This window comes from Nansenia antarctica (genome assembly GCF_963989245.1).
Source record: "Nansenia antarctica genome assembly, chromosome: 7".
NCBI classification, from domain to species: domain Eukaryota; kingdom Metazoa; phylum Chordata; class Actinopteri; order Argentiniformes; family Microstomatidae; genus Nansenia; species Nansenia antarctica.
The window spans coordinates 61,947,889-61,970,388 of NC_137677.1; the positions used below are offsets into that span (position 1 = coordinate 61,947,889).

The window sequence follows — 22,500 nt, forward strand, 5'->3', positions numbered from 1 at the left end:
CACACACACACACACACACGCACACACACACACACACACACACACACGCACTCGCGCCTCAAGGCGGGCTTCCATCAAAAGAGTAAAGGCACTGTAACAGGCCACACTCTCGCTACTGAGCTGCCTTCTCCAGAGCCATTCTGCTGCAGGCTGTGTGTGCGCTGCTCTTCACTGTGCATCTGAATGTACTGTGCACACAGGAGTGTGTGGATACAGCGAAAACTTCAAATGAAAGGGACGAACATCAAAGGGGGGTTACGATGCACCATAAAGGAACACCATGGGGTTCAATCCCTGCAATCTCTCCTGAGGCCAAAAAACAACAAACCCCATAACAACAAACAAACAAACAAACAAACAAACAAGAAAGAAACTCTCCAAAGGGGTATTTTGTCATACAGTACATACTGTACCATCAAACATCCCCAAAATCACCTGCCCCATTACAACGGTTAACCTCACAAATCATGTCCTATTTACCCTCCCCGATTGCTGCAATTGGAGACACAATGGAGGATAATTGACTTGAGGATTTTTCCTCCCCGGGCCTCTTCTCCCGCCGTCGGTGAGACGGACGCGCCGCTCGCAAGGGAGACGACAGCAGAGCCATTGCGCAACATTTAATTAAAAGGCTTTATTCAGTCTACCTACGCCTCTCTCTCTCGCTGCCATGTGAACTAGACTCTATTCTGAATGACATTGACAGCCACTGAGTCATACTGCTTTGTGGAAGAATAATAACCTGGATTTTTTTCCTGGTTCGTTCTGAGAGGAGAGTGGGGAACCGAAGTCACTCATGACTCCCCTTTGGATGTCTCAGACCCAGGGAGGACCAGAGGTGGAGGTCCAACATCGGAGTACGGGTTCATTGAAGGAGAGCGCGCTGCACATGTTAAATGTGCTATACATTGTATGAAATGTGCTTTAGAAATAGACGTGCCTTGCCTAAAAATGCATGGAATGGATTGCTTGAAACCTTTCCTCCTTCCATACATTACAATGAGCCCGTCCTCCGATTTCTACCTCCACCACCAGCCTCTACTGATTTCAGGATCATGTGTTTTCATTTCATATTGTATCGTATTTCCATGTGGGATGGTTTCCAGTTTCATCCGGCTTTTCATCGGCCTCTTTTGGTGGAGGAAACATCCATGTTGTTGCAAGTTTCATATGGTCCTACTCCCAGAACCTCCAGGGGAGGCTGGTGGAGGTAGAAATCAGAGGACGGGCTCATTGTAATGCATGGGACAGATTATGTGTTTGATACCACGCCTCATCTATGCAGTACAATGAGCCCCGTTCTCTGTTTCCAGACCCCCTGCTGTCTTCATGCTAGCCATGCTAGCCATGCTAGCCTTACAGCACCAAGGTGTCCTCTACTAGAGAACCCTCCATCTTGACACAATGACTCACTGGACAATGAATGGTGGTATACCGTGAGTTTAGAATGATAAGGTTCCATCTCCATTTAGGGTAGTTCAGAGATATTGAGCGTCAATGTTTTTACATTCCATTATATATATATAAAGTATATATTATGTTTTGTGAGATGGAACCTTTGTATTTTATGAATTACTAACACCACACAGGCATTAATAAACACCTAATGGGTCAGATTATGTAAAAATAACTCAATTTTGACAAAAATGGAGATAGAACCTTATAATTCTAACGTCACGATATGCTGTTTAAACGACATTGAGTCTCTCCGATAGCTAAGCCACTGTATTAGGTGTCAATACAGCTGCTCTCCCAATGCTGCCAGTTAGCATAGCCGCTGGACTTTGGCTCCATAGCTGCCTTTTACGTCAACGGAAGATTAGTTACTATGACAGACAGCCGATGCTAATCTATTGATTTTCACTATGGAGGCCGTAGGTGGCAATGGTCTGTCCTACCATTGATTTCTACCTGCTGAAAATGGATGTTGTGACGTTAGAATGATAAGGTTCTATCTAAATTTTTAACAAAATTGAGTTTTTTTTATATAATCTGATCCATTAGGTGTTTATTAATGCCTGTGTGGTGTCACCTGGTTCTAGCTGACCACTAATGGCAGTTTGGACTACGGTATAATATATACGGTATTATGTTATATTATTAGCGTATTATGTGACCTTTCACCTTGGACAATGGCCCAATTAGAAGCTTATATAATAGAAAAGCATAACTATATCTAAGGAGAAACAAACAAAGTCTAAACGTATCCCCTTTGTATATAGCTCGCATCTTCAATTCCTCTCATTTGAATCATAGTTGCTTATCCATCCCCGTGGAGGCTGGTGGAGGTAGAAATTGGAGGACAGGCTCATGACAGGCTCAACCCACCCTGGGTACGAACACTTTGCCCGGCTGCCCTCGAAAAGGCGGTACAGGACCATGGCCGCAAGGACAAACAGACTGAAGCTCAGCTTCTACCCCAGGGCCATCCAGGCCCTGAACACAGCAAAGACCTAGGTTCTGGGCCCTGGACAGTCTGGACGGATTGATGGCAGCTGCTGGATTGAAAAAATCACGTGTAGTGCTGAGGCACAAATGTGTACATTTCAAGCCTGCAAACTGCGACACTTTAAATTCTTCTTCGGCGTATGGGTAGTTGTTTTTCCTCTCCACTCCACCAGGCTCGGGGCCGAGGGGCTACCCTTTTACCACCCCGAGACCTGGTTGAGGGGCTCACCCGGGCTATATTTCTGGACACCCCTCCAGAAGCCACGTCATCGTCTCGTCATCTAATACCGACAGACCATGCATCCCGTTGGGTGGGTGGTACACCGGGCAATCCAGGATAATATGGTCTGCGGTTTGGTCCTCTGCGCCACACTCGCACGACGCATTTGGGGCCAAGCCCCATCTGTGCATTGATGAGCGGAAACGCCCGACGCCGGTCCGGAGACGATTGAGCCTCACCCAGGATAGCCTTGGCAAGTCCATCCCGAGGGGCTCAGCGCCGGCGACTGGGATGTGGTCGCGGAGTTTGGAGGTGTTAGCCTCCCACTCCGCGCGCCACATATAATCCGCCCATCCTGCCGCACTGATGTTGAGATCTCTGCATTGCTGCCTGAGATCCTGTGCGGCAGGCACAAATGGGTGTCTCGACTTGAGACGCCGGGAGGGCTCCGCTGTTATAGTGAGCCTATCATGGAGCAGATGGTTATTAAGCTCCGCGGCCCGGCAGGCGAGACGTGCTGTGGCTCCCATGCGGCGGAGGCCTGCGGGCTGGATGCCTGCTAGGATGGGAAGGTTGTCCACGGGGGTAGGACGCAGGCATCCTGTCACAATGCGCAAGGCTTCGTTTATAGGCGAGTCGATGAGGCGGGTGTGGGCACTGCGACACCATACTGGGGCGCAGTATTCACTAGTTGAATAAACGAGGGCTAGGGCTGCCGTGCGCAAGGTCCTTGCGCCGGCGCCCCAGCCCGAGCCAACCAGTCGCCTCATCAACGCCACACGAGCTGTTAACTTCTTGCGCAGTGACTCGAGGTGTCGGCGAAACGTGAGCGTCCTGTCCAATGTCACGCCGAGATAGATTGGCTCAGCGGAACATGGCAGGGGAGTTCCATCTAGGTGTACTCTAAGCTCACGTTTAGCCTCCCTGTTGTTAAGGTGGAAGGCAGTGGAAGACACTTTAAATGAATGTGCAATAACACTATGTGCAATATGACAACCCTAGTCGTCTTATCTGTACAGTATAGTATAGTGGATAGTGTACATAGCCTTTATTTATGTACACCAGCTCCTTTCCCTTCTTGTTTTTTTAGTTTTTTTTTTCTTTCCTAGCACCAGGGGAGCCCCCCCTCCCAAATTTCGTTGTTTGGTACCTGTACTATAGCAATGACAATAAAGACCATTCATTCATTCATTCATTCATTCATTCATTTGTAAGGCATGGAATGGCTAGGAAACCCTTCCTCATTCCATGCGCCCGTCCTCCGATGTCTACCTCCACCAGCCTCCCCTGCCTGATCCACCCCCACACATACACATCTTAATTCTCCTAACCTCTCTCTTTTTCACATCTGTTTTTTTTTTTTTTTTTTATATAAATTAACTTTTTTATTTAGAAAATGGACGGCACTTAAGGCCGATTTAAGCTTCTGCGTCGAATTTACGTGCGTAACTTACGTTCCCTACGTAAGGGCTCTCGCACTTTACACTTCTGCGTAGGCCGCGCTGCAATTACACCATCACATCGCTAGGTGGCAGTGTGTTTTCTATGCCCCTGTGCTGTGCCTCTTCCGGTTAGGAACGCAACGGAGCTCAAAGCTCAAAGCGGCATAATAGCGATCTTTTTGTTGTTATGCTTGTTGTAAATAAAAGTTCTATGATGCATTGAAATGACATTAAACTAAGATAATACGATGGTTATCATAATTTTTCAAATCTTTATTAATAAGTAATTACAGAAAAAGTGAATGACATTTCTGTCATGGCTTCCGCATTTTGGCGGACGAGAGAGTCGGAATCTTGTCGGAATCATGTGCTACCAAGCGGACCAATCACAGAGCTTACTGTTGTGTAGAAACTGACGCGTTCTTAAAATTTTGGAGATGTGCACGTTAACCCTCTCCGTAGGCAAGGCGGGCCCACGCGGGACTACGCAAGGCTACGGCGTCGATTTTACGCAGAACTTTAAATCGGCCTTTATATAGCGCTTTATCCAAAGCCGCTTTACAACGGCCTCAAATTCACCCATTCACACACACATTCACCCACCGGCGCCCCCCTCCCCTCTCTGGAAGAGCTGTACAACACACGCTGTCTCAGGAAGGCCTCCAAGATCTCCAGGGACCCGACCCACCCTGGGTACGAACACTTTACCAGGCTGCCCTCGAAAAGGCGGTTCAGGACCCTGGCCGCAAGGACAAACAGACTGAAGAACAGCTTCTACCACAGGGCCGTCCAGGCCCTGAACACAGCAAAGACCTAAGTTCTGGGCCCTGGACAATCTGGACGGATTGATGGCAGCTGCTGGACTGAAAAAATCTGGTGTAGTGCTGAGGCACAAACATGTACATTTCAAGCCTGCAAACTGTGACACTTTAAATAAATGTGAAATAATACTATTGTGCAATATGAAAACCCTAGTCGTCTATCTGTACAGTATAGTACAGTGGATAGTGTACATAGCCTTTATTTATGTAAACCAGCTCCTTCCCTTCTTGTGATTATTTTTTTTAACGTTTTTTTTTTTTTTCCCTTTCCTAACACCAGGGGAGCTACCCCTCCTACATTTCGTTGTTTGGTACCTGTACTGTAGCAATGACAATAAAGTCCATTCATTCATTCATTCATTCATTCAATGGCGGCAAGCTGCCATGCAAGGCGCCGGTCCGCTCACTGGGAGCAATTTGGGGTTCAGTGTCTTGCCCAAGGACACTTCGACATCTGTCCAGCCGGGGCTCGAACCGCCGATCTGCCAACTTTGCGATCATTAGACGGCGGCTCTATCTCCTGCGCCACAGCTGCCCCTTTCACATCTGTTTTCCAGCGCTACACATGTATTCTCTCACCTGCTGTTGAATTTCTCTGGGTGCTTCTCCCTCATCAAGTGGAACCGGTGAGCGATGGAGGCATCCTGCAGGGGGAGACATAGAGCAAGGTCACAAAAAAAGAGGCATTAACACTAGAACAGCCATGGGTGAGGTCATTTGACCCTGTGAGTAAAAACTATCTTTGCACTCGGTCAAATTTCAGGATTCTCCTTTCATGACTTGTCCTAGATATGTGCGTTCTACCACCCAGTATCCTTATATTTTCAAAATCACATCAGGATAAGCTAGTATGAAGCTATTTTGCTGTTTTTCTGTGTAGGAGGCAGGTTAATTTACAAGACGCGCCAACTAGTGGTCTTTGTGTGTAAGTAGCAGCTTCCCATTGTAAAGACTATGGTCATTTTGACCCCCGAGGCGGCTCTTATAGTAGGTAACAGACACGGCTGTTCTAGTGTTAACTCGCCACACCCGCTTCCTTCCTTCCTTCCTGCTAGTACTAGTAAGCCAACTGGAGGCTGGTGGAGGTAGAAATCAGAGGCCGGGCTCATTTTAATGCATGAAATGGAACGGTCATAATAAGAGGTCATGAGGTCAACCCGGACAGCTCAGCCAAGCCGTGACCCTGCCGCCCGCCCGCCCGCCCCTGTCCTGTCCCTGCCCACCCGCCGCTGGCTTTTGGTTTGACCTCCGGCACTGTGTGAACTCTGCGGGGCACTCTGGGATGGCTGTAATCAGTCAAATGGGTCAACCTAAGAATGACCCCACTTATGAAGATGGCTATGTTCTCCAGAGGTCTATCCAGCCACCCTGAGGGCCTGTGGTCTCTCAGTTATATATACACGTCGCCTTGTGCTGCGGTCCAGGGACAGGGCGAAGAGGGAGAGAGGGACGACTGTGTGGGAAAGTAGAAAGCATCGCTACTGGACGGACGGATGAATAAGCGATTTTAATCGGAAGACGAGGAGAGGCTTTCTGGGAATGGCCTCACAGAATGGGCCGGGGGGGGGGGGGGGGGAGAGTGGGGGAGTGCAGGGGGGTGAGGGGAGGTGGAGCAAACACATGAAAACACGATGCTAAACATCACGAGGGGAAAGTTATAAAGATGACGATTATGAACAGTGTGGCTAACAACAGTGGGCTGAGTGTCTGTTCTGTTGCTGTTTACTAATATTGTGTTCTTACACCCGGCCCGCTGTCAGGCTACAACTCCAATACCCCAGAGGGAAGGGGAGAACGTTGTAGAGACTCCACACAGTAAAACAACACTGTAAACGCTACGTCGTACCCCACTGACACACAGACCGACAATCATCACACATTCAACAGGAGATGAGACTAGAGGACCAACTAACCCTCCAATGAGCATGAAAAATTACCCATATGCCAACAAAAAAATACTACTACTTCTCTGTACTGTATACCAGTGATCCGAGGCGTGTTTTTCGATACCATTCCTCATTCCACTCCCTGCATTATTATAGGCCATCCTCTAATTTCTACCTCCACCAGCCTCCCCTGATATCTACCCTTCTCAGTCTCTGTCTGTATCCTTGCCACGGTCGTTAGCCGCTGTGCTGTCGTACCAGAGAAACATTCTATTTAATAAGAGGAATGTGAGTACTGCATGATCTTGTGGGTTGAGTATTCCACAGGGAATATCACTGTCACATTGTCCTCTGATTGTGACATCATCTACTTATTATTATTCTAAACACTGGAGAAAAAAGTCTGTGTCGCTCGATGTCACTGATGTTGTCTTAGCAACATTGCTCCGATTCAAACCAAAGCATATTCTGCACAAGCAAAAGCATGACTAATGCAACGACAGAATGTCAAAAGGCAGAGAGTGAATAAGACAAGAGAGAGAAAGAGAGAGAGAATGAGGAGAAAGAGGGAGAGAGAGAGAGAAAAGAGAGAACGAAAGAGAGAGAGAAATAGAATGAGACGGAAGAGGGAGGAAGCGGGAGAAAGACAGAGAGAGAGGGAGAGAGAGGGATAGAGAGAACAAAAGAGAGAGAGAAAGAGAGAACGAAACAGAGCGAACCAGCAAGAGCGGCAGAGAGAGAGAGAGAGAGAGAGAGAGAGAGAGAGAGAGAGAGAGAGAGAGAGAGAGAGAGAGAGAGAGGAAAGGAATAATTGACAAATCAGACCTGTCATTGTAACAGATCAGCTTCTATATTTAGACTAGATGGTGCATGCAGTAAAGTGCTGACTGGCAGCTCAGCACCACCACACCCTACAGCCTCTATCCTGGTTCTCCATATCCCCCCAAAACTGTGGTAACACTAACCCAGGAGAAGGAGGGGGAGGTGGGCATCAGACCCCTGCGTACCACTGCAGACCTCCAGGCACTCACTGGCACTCACTGGCTCTCACTGGCACTCACTGGCACTCTCTGGCACTCTCTGGCACTCTCTGGCACTCTCTGGCACTCTCTGGCACTCTCTGGCACTCTCTGGCACTCTCTGGCACTCTCTGGCACTCTCTGGCACTCTCTGGCACTCTCTGGCACTCACTGGCACTCACTGGCACTCACTGGCACTCATTGTCACGAATGGACAACAGAGGCCTTGACAGAACAACCCACCAACTGACCAACCACCTGTGGGCAGGTTGTCTGGCTGGCTGCCTGGGCAGGTGTGTTCAAGAGTGGGACGGACGCCAGAGACGAGACCAGAAGGTTGGAGCCGTGTGGAGACGGTCGGTTCTGTTTGACTCTCTGTGGTTGAGGCTAGGCGGTCATGCCCACTGGCACACATTAATCTCTCCCCCTCTTTTTTGTCACCCTCCCACGAATCCATTAGACTTTGTCACTTCCAGGTACGCCCACTGCACCTCTTCTGACAAACCCAAAATATTCCCCCCACAACATCAGCGATAATTAGGTCTTAAAATAGCTCTGCACCTGCCTAGCTTGGCCTGGTTGAGGACACCAGATGCATTAGTTCTAGAACCTGGAGAGAGAGGAGGTGATGTATGGGAGGTGTGGAGAGGCACACCACCACCACCACACACTAAATAGCAACAAATTGCACAACACCAGTTGGCGGGTTCGTGGAGGTAGAAATCGGAGGACGGGCTCATTGTAAATGCATAGAACGGAATGGCTGTTTGATAGCATTCTTCATTCCGTTCCAGGCATTCCAATGAGGCCGTCCTCCGATGTCTACCTCCAACAGCCTCCCCTGTGTCACAACACACACAGCTCATAGAAGGCAGTCGGATGAGGAGGTGTTTGTTTACTGTTGGACTGAGCCATGTGTCCAGAGCGAAAAGGGAGTGAGGAAAGGGAGTGAGGAAAGGGAGTGAGGAAAGGGAGTGAGGAAAGGGAGTGAGGAAAGGGAGTGAGGAAAGGGAGTGAGGAAAGGGAGTGAGGAAAGAGGGGACGTCACGTGATCGGGATATTCGCTACAGTGGAAGGACTGCACGTCCTGTATATAGAGCAAGGGCGCGACCTAAATATCCCCTCGCTCACAGCCTCCCAAAAAACATGATAAAAGGCAACTATATGTCACATAGTAATCATGTGTCCAGCTCTTTACAGCAAACACTGGCCAGCAAATTGCTGGCAATGACAATTCGTGACATTTGCCATCACCGATAGTTGCTTCTGTGATGAAGGTTGTTTTGATCTTGGCCGTTTGAAGTTTCACACATGGTGAGGGGTTAGGGGGGGGGTTTAGGGGGGGTTAGGGGGGCCATGAGGGGATGGTGGAGGAGAGAGAGACAAACAAAACATTGGCTTGTAAAATGTCACCTCAGGACAGTTGCCATGGCCCCCAACAATAGAGAGAAATCAGTTACTTTAATGCTTTCCTCGCCCCATTTTGTGTGGTGCCCTTTGGGGAAGGGCAGGGCTAACATCACAGGGAAGTGGGCGCTCTGGTGATGTCATGCTAAACCTCTTCTTCTGCTTCAGAGGAAAAGCACAGTAGGGGTGCGTCCCAATCGGGTATTTCAAGGCACATTTCAATCCATCGGGAATGAAAACGTTCAGAGAGAGTTGAGCGCTTAGGAGGTTTTATTTTTAGTGTGCAAGTCCTACCTATAGCATTTTTCGCTAAGTGACTTACAGGACTAAAATGTAACATTGACCTTAGCTAGCCAACATAACTCAGTACAGTAGCAGCTAACATACTATATATATATAGTCCCCCCCTCCCAAATTTCGTTGTTTGGTACCTGTACTATATCAATGACAATAAAGACCATTCATTCATCATTCATTCATATAGGTGTGTAACATTAACAAAAACATTTCTGTAGTTAGCATAAATGTCTGGTGAAGATCTTTTGTTTACGTCACACGCACATGCACACAAACACACACACACACACACACACACACACACACACACACATCTAGAACACTCGCTTCAGCACACAACACTCTATTCCATGGCACTGTCTCTGAAATGCTGAAAATGACAGCCATACATTTAAAAAAAATACTATCACAGGAGTTAGGACTGAGTCAGGGAAAAGGAGAATGGTCAAAACCTCTTGATATCCGTGAGCATACAGGGCTAGCATACAGGGCTAGCATACAGGGCTAGCATAGCGTGCCGCTGTGCTTGTGCGCCGTCCATCTGTGCCCCTGTCATAGCTGGAGCTAGCAGGTGCTAACGACACCCGCCGGGGACAGTTATCGGATGGTGTGTGTGTATGGGTATGAATGCTGCAGTACCTCACACACTACACTGACTTATACCAGGGTTTCCACTGTGTACATCTATGTATATTCATGTGTATACAGTAGGTGTGTATCTCTCTGTGTGTGAGTGTGTGTGTGTGTGTGTACAGTGAAGTGAAGGGGGCTGTTTTCTTTCCTCCTATCTTTACGACCGGCCAGGTGTCACTCAGCACGGCCATTCATTACCACGGTAACCTGGTCCGAACCTGGCAGCCGTTGACTTCCTGTCACCGATACTTCCCCTGACCTTCAGTGTGTGCCAGCGCTACTCCCCACCCCCACCCCCACTCTCTCCCCACCACTCTAACCTTCAGCCCCCCCTCCCCAGAGGCCCGGCCTGGCTGTACCCTGAGCAAGCACCAACCAACACACCCCCGCTGTCTCTCTGTCTCCCTCTCACACACACACACACACACCTACACACACACACACACACACACACACCTACACACACACACACACACACACACACATACACCTACACTCACACACACACACACACACACACACATCCCCTGTGAACCCAGAGAGAGAGAGAGAGAGAGTCACAGGAGAGTGAACATGCCAGTAGGTAAGTAAGTAACGCAAGGGGTCTGAGCTGCATGTGAGGGATGGCCGGTGGAGCCAGGCCATCTCCCCATAACAGGCAGAGCGCCACGCTGGACACGGACACCGTGTTGACGGGCAGGAGAAGGTCCTCCGGTTTCAGCCTCTACCAGCACCCTGGAGAGATCGGCTTCCTCAGGGCTCGGGGGGGGGGGGCATCTTTAATGGCTGACAGGCTGACATGGGTGTGATTTCCCCCCTCTCTCTCTCTCTCTGATTCCTCTCTCACAGATTCTTTCCAGGGTGAGGGGTCGACGAGGAGATGAGGCACTTTCTTATAAAGAAGATGGCAGCTTGGCGTTGTGCTATCGCCCCCGATGGATTTGCCCAATGTGGGGCAGGGGTGTCAGTCTCAGAGGGTTCAATCGGGAGATCTGAGATCATGAGTGACGGCAGGGCTGAAACCTAAGGCGTCACACGTACGCGTCTCTCCTATCCGACCAATGTGATTACAGTGCTGAGGGCTGCTGTACTGGGGGCAGGGTGACATAGATACACCGTGGCACGGAGACCTCTCGTTAAAGGGTTAGTTTCCTCTGGACAAGCTTAAGTTGTTTTAAAAAACAAGACTTAACAAAATCAATAGTCCATCGTCATGTTCGGTCAGATTCGATAAAGCTCGATCTGAAACTTTTTATTTTTTTGGGAGGGGGGGGGATTTATTTTTTTATTTTTTTAAACTTGGTCAAACTCGGTTGTATGCCCTGCCTACTAAAGTGCGATTGCTAGTGCCCAGAAGCGACAAAAACTGTTCAGTCTGTTCATCAACATCAACGAAAAAAACAGAAAGAAAGAGGTACCGTATTTTCCGGACTATAAGTCGCGGTTTTTTTCATACTTTGGCTGGTCCTGCGACTTATAGTCAGGTGCGACTTATATATCAATAATTCATAATCTCTGACTGACATGAACTGACATACGGTAATCTCTGACTGACATGAACCAAGGAGTAACTTCCGCTAGCGCCTCATACACGATAGAATAGCCATTATACTTGACAATGTGGACATTAAACACGACATTGTGGACATTAAACATGATGTTATGGACCTTATACACAATGTTATGGACGTTATAAACGATATTAAAGTCATTTATTCCTTCCAGAGACTGTTCTATGTTGCTAAGTTACCCCCGCGAGGCTATTTTGCTACTTCCGCTAGCGCCACATACGCGATAGAATAGCCATTATACTCGACAATGTGGACATTACACACGACAATGTGGACATTAAACATGATATTATGGACCTTATACACGATATTATGAACGTTATACACGATATTAAAGTCATTTATTACCTTTCAGAGGCTGTTCAATGTTGCATTGTTTGTAGGCCGCCCTTCATCCTAACTACTTCCGTTTTTCACCAAGCTATCTTTGTCATGGCCTTATACACGATAAATAGTCGTTACACTCGACAATGTGGACATTAAGCACTATATTATGAACGTTATACACGCTATTATGAACGTTATACACGATATTAAAGTCATTTATTACCTTTCAGAGGCTGTTCCATCCTGTTTGCTTGCTCCCGCGACGCCATTTTGCTAACCTTCGTTAGCAACGCGCTAGCTAGCCCTGGCTTTACACTCGATAATTTAAGTATTTCTAACCTTTCAGAAGAAGTTTTAACGTGAATTATGTCCTTCCTGGGCTTACAAATCCTCTCATGTCTCTTCACAGTGCCAGACTAGAGTCAAGCTCAACAGGGTCTTCTTTCCCCGCTGATTCCGCCAAGCCCGTTCCCTTGAACCATGCGACTTATAGTCCAGTGCGACTTATATGTGTTTTTTTCCTCTTCATGACCCATTTTTGGCCTGCTGCGACTTATACTCGGGTGCGACTTATAGTCCGGAAAATACGTACTATCAAAATAATGCATCTAAATCCGTAGCCTTGAGCGCCCTCCCAGTCGCTACCCCGCGCCATGTCATCCGCAATTAAGTCAGGCCAACACGAAACAGATGACTGCTTCGCTTCCAGGACCGGGGCCTTGCCAGCACCAACGCCATTGGCAACCCAATCCCAGGGCAAGGTCTGGAACTGCGACGGGCAGGAAACGCCGGCCCGAATATGGGCATTTGAAACCGAACCGCCCCGGTTGCTAAAGTTTGCATCGACGTGAGTCACAGCGTTCGTTTTGCTCAGGTGTCATCGGTGCCCAGATACGCAGCCATCTGCCCGCACCTCCCTGTGCCCAGGCGATCTGTCTCTCTTTCTCTCTGCTCAGGGGCCCATGCCAGGGGACATGCCAGGGGCCATGCTGCAGAGGAACAGTTTAGTTCACTGGGTCCTACGGCAGACCAACAAGCGCCATCTCCAAAACCCATCTACCAGAGGGGCATAGAGGGGCACTCGTCATGTAGTGTAAACAACAACAACAACAACAACAACAACAGGTTAAGGATGCATTCAAAAGGGGAATCCTTCTGGCTTTATCAGTAACAGTTTAGACGATGTAACAGGCTTGTTTCTAAGTAGGCTACGCTGAAGCAGAGCTAGTAGTGAGTAGCGACCCTCCTGGCAGTGCCATCCACCCTGGCCACATCAGGCTTGTCTACAGGACCATAGAGAGGGCCATTGTCCCCTCGGACACCCCCTGCTCTGCATCCCCTTCCGTCACAATGAAGAAAGCACCATTGTCTGTCCCGGAAAGGTCAGAGAGTTGCTCCCGTCTCTGCTACAGTAGATGCATCTATGTTTCATTAAAGCCCCCCCCCCCCACACCACCCCCCCCACGTTCCATTAATTCAGCAACGTTCTATTCATAGACTATTGTGATCAAGAAATGATCCCGTTTAACGACAGCACCCGTCTGAAGTCTCAGTAGATATAGAGGGGCCGGATTTATTACCAAAGACAAAACTGTAAAAATGAAACTGTTTTCCCTTTTTCCCCCCCCTTTCCCCCTCTTCCTTACCTTTATTTGACCTGTTTTGTTCTTTTGTACTTTCTAGGCAACAATTTCCCCTTGGGGGAAAAAAAAAACAGGTGCATACATATACTTAGTGAATCAGACCCTGATTGGTCCCCTTTCCACTGAGCTAGCAGGCTGCTAACGTCTTGTCTGTTGGGCAGCAGGGGAGGCTGGCGGAGGTAGAAATCAGAGGACGTGTAACGCCCATTGGAATGCTTGGAACGGACGTTTGATACCAATCCTTATTCCAGGCATTACAATGAGCCCTGTCCTCCGATATTTCTACCTCCGCCAGCCTCCCCTGATGCAACATTACCCCATAGTGAATCGGAGAGCGGTCGGTTCCATTCCACTGCACCGGCAGGCAGGCTGCTAATGTCATGCGTGTTGGCAGAAGCCTGGCGAAAAAAAGGTGGCAGATCTAGGAGCAGTGGGAGGCTGGGGGGGGGGGGTTGCATAACATCACAGTGGTGCAACGTATTTCTCTGCCAACTCTGCCCTCTCTCTCTCTCCTCCCCCCTCCTCCCCCCTCCTCTCTCCTCCCAGCCTGATCCTACCTACCTTTGGCCAAGGCCACAACACGTCTATGTACTAACGCTCTGTTCATACTAACCATACCGTGTATTTTTGGACTCTAAAACGTTGCATGGAGGAGGGAGGAGGGGTATTAGAAGGAGCAGGGAGAGAGCGAGAGTGGTCTGCCCCCCTCTCCTCTCTTCCACCTGTGCTGTGGAATAGCAGTGTGCTTGTGTGTGTTTGCGAGAGAGGAGATATTATTTCCCGAACGGAGGCAGGCGTCCTATTAATAGCGAGCTGCGGTATACGGTACAAAATGTAAACGCTCCTTTTCGATAATGAATAATATGCCCCTGTTGTTAGACTGACAGAGTGTTTCAATGGTAAGATTACGGTAGACACGTGCTTTCGCGCACACGTCACTTGTCATCACTATTCATCAGCGGAGGTTGCTGCTGGAGAAGGTCGGGCGACGGACACGTGTTTGATACTGATGGGTAATGGCTGAAAGTTAAGCTATGTATTCATCTAGTTGTAGTTTTGTTATATTTCACTAAACACTAAAGAGTGTATTTTGTATAATGTGTAAGTGGTTCCACATGTCAACTCTCCCTAGCAAGTTGACAAGCTTTATTTATGTCGTTGAACTATGATTGGACTTCTCCCGAACTGTGGTTGGGGCCTCTATCATCTGTTGCTAGAAAGGGCCCTAAGACAGACCATGACTTTACTAGAGAGTTACAACCACTCTAAAGGTGATCTTTGACCTGATGTGTCTCAGTGTCCAGCATCTGTGTGTTACCTAACAGACTTGAACCATTAGGTAACCACTGCTTAATATTCATATAGGAATGCTTATGTAATTGAGCGTGTACAAATCCTATAGGCTGAATAACAGTTCTTTGTCTCTGAACACTATAAAAACTCATGTATGTGAACCAATACTTTGAAGACTGTATCTTGTACCTCTTCCCGACCGGTCGTATTCATTAAACTGAGAAAGGTTTTTCTGAGTCTGTCGTTTGTAATCTGTATCTTCAAGACCATCACTTTGATAAAATCCCTACAGTACTTTGGTGACAGCGGTGGGATTGGAAACAATCTCTCATTTTGACTACAGAACCTGAGGACTCCAGAGAGGTGAGTTGAATTCAAAACACCACCCTCAATAGTTTATGGAGATTCTTCTTATTCTGTTGTTAATATGGAAGTGACCCAATAACCCTTTTTAGACATACTTGAATTTTATTGATGGTTTGTTGATATAAGATACACGACTAAAAATAATTATTGTGCACGTTTTGTTTTGATAAAAGACCTATAGGCAGGTTAAGGGCAAGTCCAGGGTTCTGGCTGTCTGTGTTTTCGGTGGTAAGACTTTAGGCAGGCTAAAAGCGTTAAGACCTAAAGCGGGCCAAGAGCACTGTTTTAGCAGAAAGACTGATAGGCAGGCTGAATTGCGTTAAGTCCTATTGGTAGGCTAATTATCTGTGCTAGTATTATATAGATAAGGTTTCGGTAGTAAGCCCTTAGGCAGGCTAACAGCGTTAAGCCCTAAGGCAGGCCAAGAGCACTGTTTTGGCAAGAAGACTGATAGGCAGCCTATAATGCGCTAAGTCCTATTGGTAGGCTAATTATCTGTGCTAGTTTATTCTATAAGATAATTCATATAATTATAGTGTGTGAAAATAGATAGTCACAGTAAAATCTTAAATTCACCATGCTTAAAGTTAAAAGAGAAAAAAGAAAAACCTAAGAAATATTCTTCGGCAGACTTCATTAAAGAAGTCGATACTGAAGGTAAAGAGTTGTTGCCTCAAAACATCAGAGAAGCAGCACTAACGGCATGTTGTGATAATATCTGTAAAATGATAAAGAAGGGTCTGGAGCCCCATTCTCTAATTGCTAAGCAAGTTAAATGGTTTGATGAGATTGGGAAAAAAGACAAGATCAAAAATAACCTGGCTGTTAGTATTGTAGTTTTGAATCACGAAAAGGTACTGCAGCAAAATAGTGGCATGCGGACTCAATGCAAGGAGATGAAAGAGGAGATTTCCTTGTTGAAAAAACAGGTAGAGAGTCTGCAGTCGCACAGAGAGGAAGGGGTTGTAAATCAAAGGCTCACAACTGCAAACTCGACATTAAGTGTCCCGAGAATATATCCTAGGCTGGATGTGTGTAGCATTGAGGAACGGGTAGCTCCAATCCAAGTTCAAATGTTTACTGCTCCCCGTGCTGCTCAGCCAGCGGCTGCAGAGGGTGGAGCCCCCCTCCCCCTTGGTCCACAACAAATTACTCAGATTCAGTATAAAGCTATGTCCACTACAGATATGCGAGGACTGTTGAGCTCAATGCCTCTATTGAGGCGAGACTCTCCTAACACAGTGTTTTGGCACAAAATGACAGAGTGGGAATTGGTATCTCAACTGCATGCTTATGACATATATACAGTGTGTAAAGCGAAATGCCCACAGACAGTGTGGGCAGGGCTGGCTGATGCTTTCAGGAGCGGTACTTGGGCAGTCCAACCATACCCTACTTTGACTGCTATGAAAGATGAAGTTGAAAGATTTACAACTGCTTTGAAGGCTGCTCTGGGAACTGGTTACAATCTGTATGGTCTGTATGCAGATAGACAACAGAAACGTGATGAGTCGTTCCAGGAGTATGCCGAGGAGAAATTCAAACTATATAAAGAACATAGTGGAGTGGCGAATCCTGCTGAGGATGATAGAGCATTTTTAGACATGCTGCTTACTGGTGTTACCTCACCCAATTTACTCAAATCGTTGCATACTATGCGGGCTCTTCTCTTGACTTACTCACAATGCCTGACATGGGCTAGTAACGTTGAGAAAGAGGGTGGGTCGAGCGAGCACAGAGATACTCGTCAGCGCACAAAAACCCCAGTTCCCTCTGCCCCAATGCTCTCCATCCAATATGACTCAAAGCCAAATATGGTAACACAGCCCAAAACTAGCATTAAGTGTGGAAATTGTGGTCGTGCAGGACACACAAGATCCAATTGCAGAAGTGGGAGGGGTGAGCCCACGGGTAAGGGGAATTGCTTTAAATGCGGGAGCAGTGACCATTGGATAAAGGACTGCCCCACCAACAGGGAGGGGAGGCCCAACTCAAACTCCTCCCAGAAAAGCAAACTGACTGAGATGTCGAAAGATGAGCTCATCCGCCTCCTGGGGAATTTTAGCAAATAGGATTTTTCGGCCCCCATGGCTCCCCTAGTAGGAGCCAAACGACCGTATCTACGGGCTAAGCTCGGGGGCAAGACGTGTAGAGCCCTCGTAGATACTGGAGCTTCAGTTAGTGTGACTAACATTGTTAATCTACCCCTCACTAAACAGCGGATTATGTTACGAGGCCTTGGTGGAGCCATCACCAACGCAACTAAAACAGAACCTGTTTTAGTAGAAACAGATAATTTTTTCTTTATAGCTCAGTTTTACTATAGTCCCCACAGTACCGAAGGAACTATTTTGGGAATGGATATTCTCAAACAGCTAAAAGCCCATTTGGTGTTGGATAATGAAGCCTCACTCTCTGTAGTGAGCGGAGGAAAAAAGGCATGCTTGCCTCTGGAATGTGACAGCTCTCCCAACCAGATTTATTCCTGTCAGGGGTTGCCTGGCCCAGAGGCGGCCTGGGCAAAGGATAAGTGGGACTGTGGATTGATAGACATGGAACCTGTGCATATAACAGGTACACCCCCTCCTCCCAAAGCCCAATATCCTATTAAACCTGAAGCTATAGCAGAAATAAAGAAGACCATTGACATTTTAGAAGAACGTGGTATCGTTAAAGAAACTACATCTCCTTGTTCATCACCTTTACTCCCTGTTCGTAAACCGGATGGTTCTTACAGGTTGGTTATTGATTATAGAGAGATCAACAAGTGTACAACCAAGCTAGCTCCCCTAGTGGCCGATCCTAGTACAGTGTTGACTACTATACCAAAGGAGCACAAATACTTTTCTGTTTTAGATATTTGTCAAGGATTTTTTTCAGTTCCTGTTCATGAGGATTCACAGTTTTTTTATGCTTTCTTTTTTCTAGGTAGGTGTCTGACGCTAACTCGTTTAGCTCAAGGTTGGCATAATTCGCCAACATTGTTTCATTTAGCCTTGGCAAAAATACTCAGAAAACTACCTGATCTTGAGTCTCACATAGTACAGTATGTTGATGATTTATTGATCTCATCCTCGGATGAGGAAACACACAGAAAAGACATGGAGGTGATTTTGCAACATCTGGCAGACAGTGGACTGAAGTGCAATCCTTCAAAGGCCCAGATTTGCCAAACGGCTGTCACTTACCTGGGCCATGAGATATCTCAAGGCCAGCATCAGCTTACAGTAGATAAGCTGAAGGCGATCAGAGAATGTGTACGTCCAAATACTGTACGGGGTGTCAGGAAGGTCTTAGGACTTTTCAACTACAGTCGAGCACACATTCCTAATTTCAGTCAGATCTCACAACCTATCACAGACCTGTTAAAGGGCCCCTTACACGCTAACGACAAGATTTATTGGGGGAATGACTGTGAACAGGCCTTTGACAGGTTGAAAGAGACCTTGTGTTCAGCCCCAGCTCTGGGTCTCCCTAACTCAGACATGCCATTTCATTTGTATGTTCATGAGAATGAAGGGCATATGTCAGCAGTACTAACACAGGAACATGGGGGTAGGCACCGGCCGGTTGCCTACTACTCAGGGAAGTTAGATGCAGTAGCAGCAGCAATGCCAGCCTGCCTGCGAGCTGTTGAAGCTACATCTCTGGCTCTAAAGCGAAGTGAGGGGATTCTGGGAGTAATGGATGTGACCATACACGTGCCCCATGATGTGATGTTGATCCTCTCGGGTCCCAAATCCTCTGCAGTCCATATATCAAGATGGACTCGCTGGGAGACACACCTCACACTCCCATCAGTCACACTGAAGAGAGTCAATAGTCTAAACCCAGCATCCTTGATGCCAACACCAGATGAGGGTGATCCTCACAAATGTGACACTGTAAATATCTCCCTCCCACAATCTGGTGTCAAAGAGGTCCCTATTGAAGGTGCTTTAAACCTTTATGTGGATGGATCATCCTATTATGTGGAGAGTCGTCGCCATACTGGATGGGCAGTCTGTACAGCAGACGGCCGTCTAGTAAAATGCGGCTCACTCCCTGGAGCATCAGCACAAGTTGCTGAACTTAGAGCATTGACAGCAGCCTGTAATGTCGCTGCAGGCTGCAAGGTGAATATATACACAGATTCCCGATATGCTTTTGGAGTTGTTCATGATTATCTTAGCTTATGGGCAACTAGAGGTTTTCTTACTAGTGAAGGTTCACCCATTCGTCACGGAGAAATAGTTTTGGATCTACACAGAGCCATACGCCAACCAGAAGAAGTTGCAGTTCTAAAAGTAAAGGCTCACACTAAGAATCAGGATGAACACAGCATTGGAAATGCACATGCAGACGGATTAGCGAGAGAAGCTGCCGTAGATGCAGATGTGGATTTTTGTGAGATAGCAGTTACAGATGAGCAACCGTCCCAGCCGACCCAGAGTCTCACATCTCTGGAGGACCTCAAACAGATCCAAGGTTCAGCTCCAAGGCTGGAGAAATGGAAATGGATGGAAAATGAGGGTAGACTAGATGACGAGGACATCTGGCGAGGACCAGAGAACCAATATGTCCTGCCTAACTCCCTTATGCCCATTATGATTCAATTGTATCATGGTTTAGCTCATGATGGATCACGCAGGACATTTGAGAAAATGAGTAAAACCTGGTGGCATCCCAAGTTGCGAGGGAACATTAATGATCACGTGAAACGATGTGTCACATGTTTGACTTGTAATACGGGGCCTACATTGAAGGTCCCTTTGAGACAACAGCCAAAAGCTCATGCTCCATTCGCTAAGATTCAGTTAGACTTTTGTGGACCTTTCCAAAGGTCACAAGGGAAAAGCTATCTGTTGGTTGTGATCGACCACTTTACCAGATGGACAGAAGCCTTTGCGACTGCGGCTAACGATGCAAAAACAGTTGCCAAAATTCTACTGACTGAAATCATACCAAGATTTGGCCTTCCATGTTCTGTGGACTCTGATCAGGGAACCCATTTTACTGGTAAAATCTTCAAAACTGTACTCAAAGCGTTAGGCATCAAACAACGGTTGCATTGCCCATGGCACCCCCAGAGCAGTGGCCTAGTAGAACGCTGCAATCGCTCAATCAAAAACAAAATCACGAAGGCCCTCTTTGCGTCTCCGGGGTTATCTTGGGTGGATGCTCTTCCATCTGTATTAATGTCACTGAGAGCAATGTGTAACCGAACATCTGATCTCTCTCCCTTTGAAATGTTGACAGGTCGGCCGATGAGGACACCTGGAGATCTCTGCCTGGCGGGTGGTGAATTACATGTTATGGGTGACAGATTGCTAATGTACTGCAAGACTCTTTCTCAATCTCTTCCCAGGTCCCCCTGCAACGACGACCTCCAGGCTCCAGCTGCAACGGGCCCCGACGTTAACATTGGGGATGAGGTTTTTGTGAAACAAATGGTTAAGAAAGGACCTTTCAAACCCGTATGGTCAGGACCATACTTAGTTCTGTTAGTAGTACCATCAGCAGTGAAACTACAGGGAATTAGAAGTTGGATCCACAAAAGTCAGATCAAGTTAGCTCCTTCTGCACAAACTGCAAGCGCAGCGCCCGATCCTCTGCCTCTAGACGAACCTAAATTTGACATTTCGTCTGGTCAGGGCAGTGGGGAGGAAGATTAGATACCTTTTTTGGTGACATTACAAGTTGAGGAAAATTTAGCTCTACTATAATCCTATTGGGGGCCTTTAAAACGTTTTTTTTTTAATTAATAAAAATAAATAAATTTATTTTTCTTTTGAACTAACTAACTAATAAATTGTATAAGTTTTATAACTCTTTCTATTTTTTTACCATTGTGTAACCATTTGGTAATTTGGGTGCATTGATGCCGTTACACCCATTTGGAAATATAGAGCGTTCACAATACCTGCTTCTCAGCGGAGAAGCACAGGCCCCCCCACTCTCTCCGACCGAGATTTGGATACGAACCGCACAAATTGTGTGGCGTGCCTTGACTTCCTCTCTTCGCAAAAGGAGGGAAACCTCTATTGGACAAGTTTGCGAAGATCGAAAGCCAAGAAAATGAAACTTTTATGGTGGCTGGAGGCTATCCTCCTGTTAGGAATGTTTAATCTACTAAAAACTAACCTGACTGAACAAACTAATCTGACAATGAAAGAGACTAATGACGACACGACAGTAGAAGACCTACAATTGACTACATTAGACCCTCTAGAGACAAATATCCAGACTGAAGTTATGGTACCAACTACAGTTAACACAGCTGTTAAGATACAGAGTAACAGTGTCAAGCGTCAAGCAAGTATACCGTTAATGGAAGAAGAAATGTGGTGTAGAAAAGAGAGACCAAACTATGTGTTTAAAGATATACTCACTAGAAAACTCCCCTCAACATACTGTGACCCTACATTAAAGGATTGGCATTTTAATCATGATGTTAGCGATGCAGTACTCACATATGGGGTAATTGTAAAGGAAGCCAGATACACTTTGGTAGTCCATTTGATTTATAAAGAGCCTATCTATATCTTCGTAGGTCCAGATAACTCTACTTGGGGTAATGATACAGTACCATTAGAAGGTTGTTTCCTAGGTTCATCTGTAGTTAATCTTTTGATTGAGAGCTCCAGATGGGAAAAAGCCCCAGAATGGGAAACAATATTGTACCATGTGTACTATGGTCAGTCTCCAAGGAAATGTCATATGATAGGACCCTCGGGGATAGTTCCAAAAGATATTAGGGCTAAAAATGCTAGTGCTAAAATGCCCAATCCTGATTGGGTTGAGTATTGTCCAGAAGTTAAACCTATTACAGCTCCTGGCTTAGTTAAACACTCTAGATGGTACACTATGTACCCTCTTAGCATATTACATGTGTTTGAGGCAAAACTAGATATGGACCTTTCACCTTGGCTAAAAATGTGTAAGGAATTCTCTAGTCTAACTGATGAGATTCACAATCTTTATGAGAAATTGCTCACCCGTCTTCCTCGCTGCTCAAGCAAGAGAGGGAAAAGATCAGCCGAGGGTTGGGTGGGGGCAGGACTAGGAACTTATAACACATTTGCTCAAGCTATATCTGAATACAATCACAATTGGGTAGAAAGTGAACTTGTCCTTGCTGGTGAGTG

General features: G+C 46.8%; 1 protein-coding gene across 1 annotated transcript in view; it reads right to left on the reverse strand.

Annotated features, from left to right (window-relative positions):
• dgkg (diacylglycerol kinase, gamma) overlaps window positions 1–22,500 on the reverse strand; it is a gene marked incomplete at both ends in the record, with an annotated part of 97,333 nt that overhangs the window by 29,659 nt on the left and 45,174 nt on the right. Inside the window, one exon of the mRNA XM_080535644.1 lies at window positions 5,511–5,575. Coding sequence (XP_080391770.1) covers window positions 5,511–5,575 — 65 coding nt within the window. The remainder of the gene's footprint in view (window positions 1–5,510; window positions 5,576–22,500) is intronic.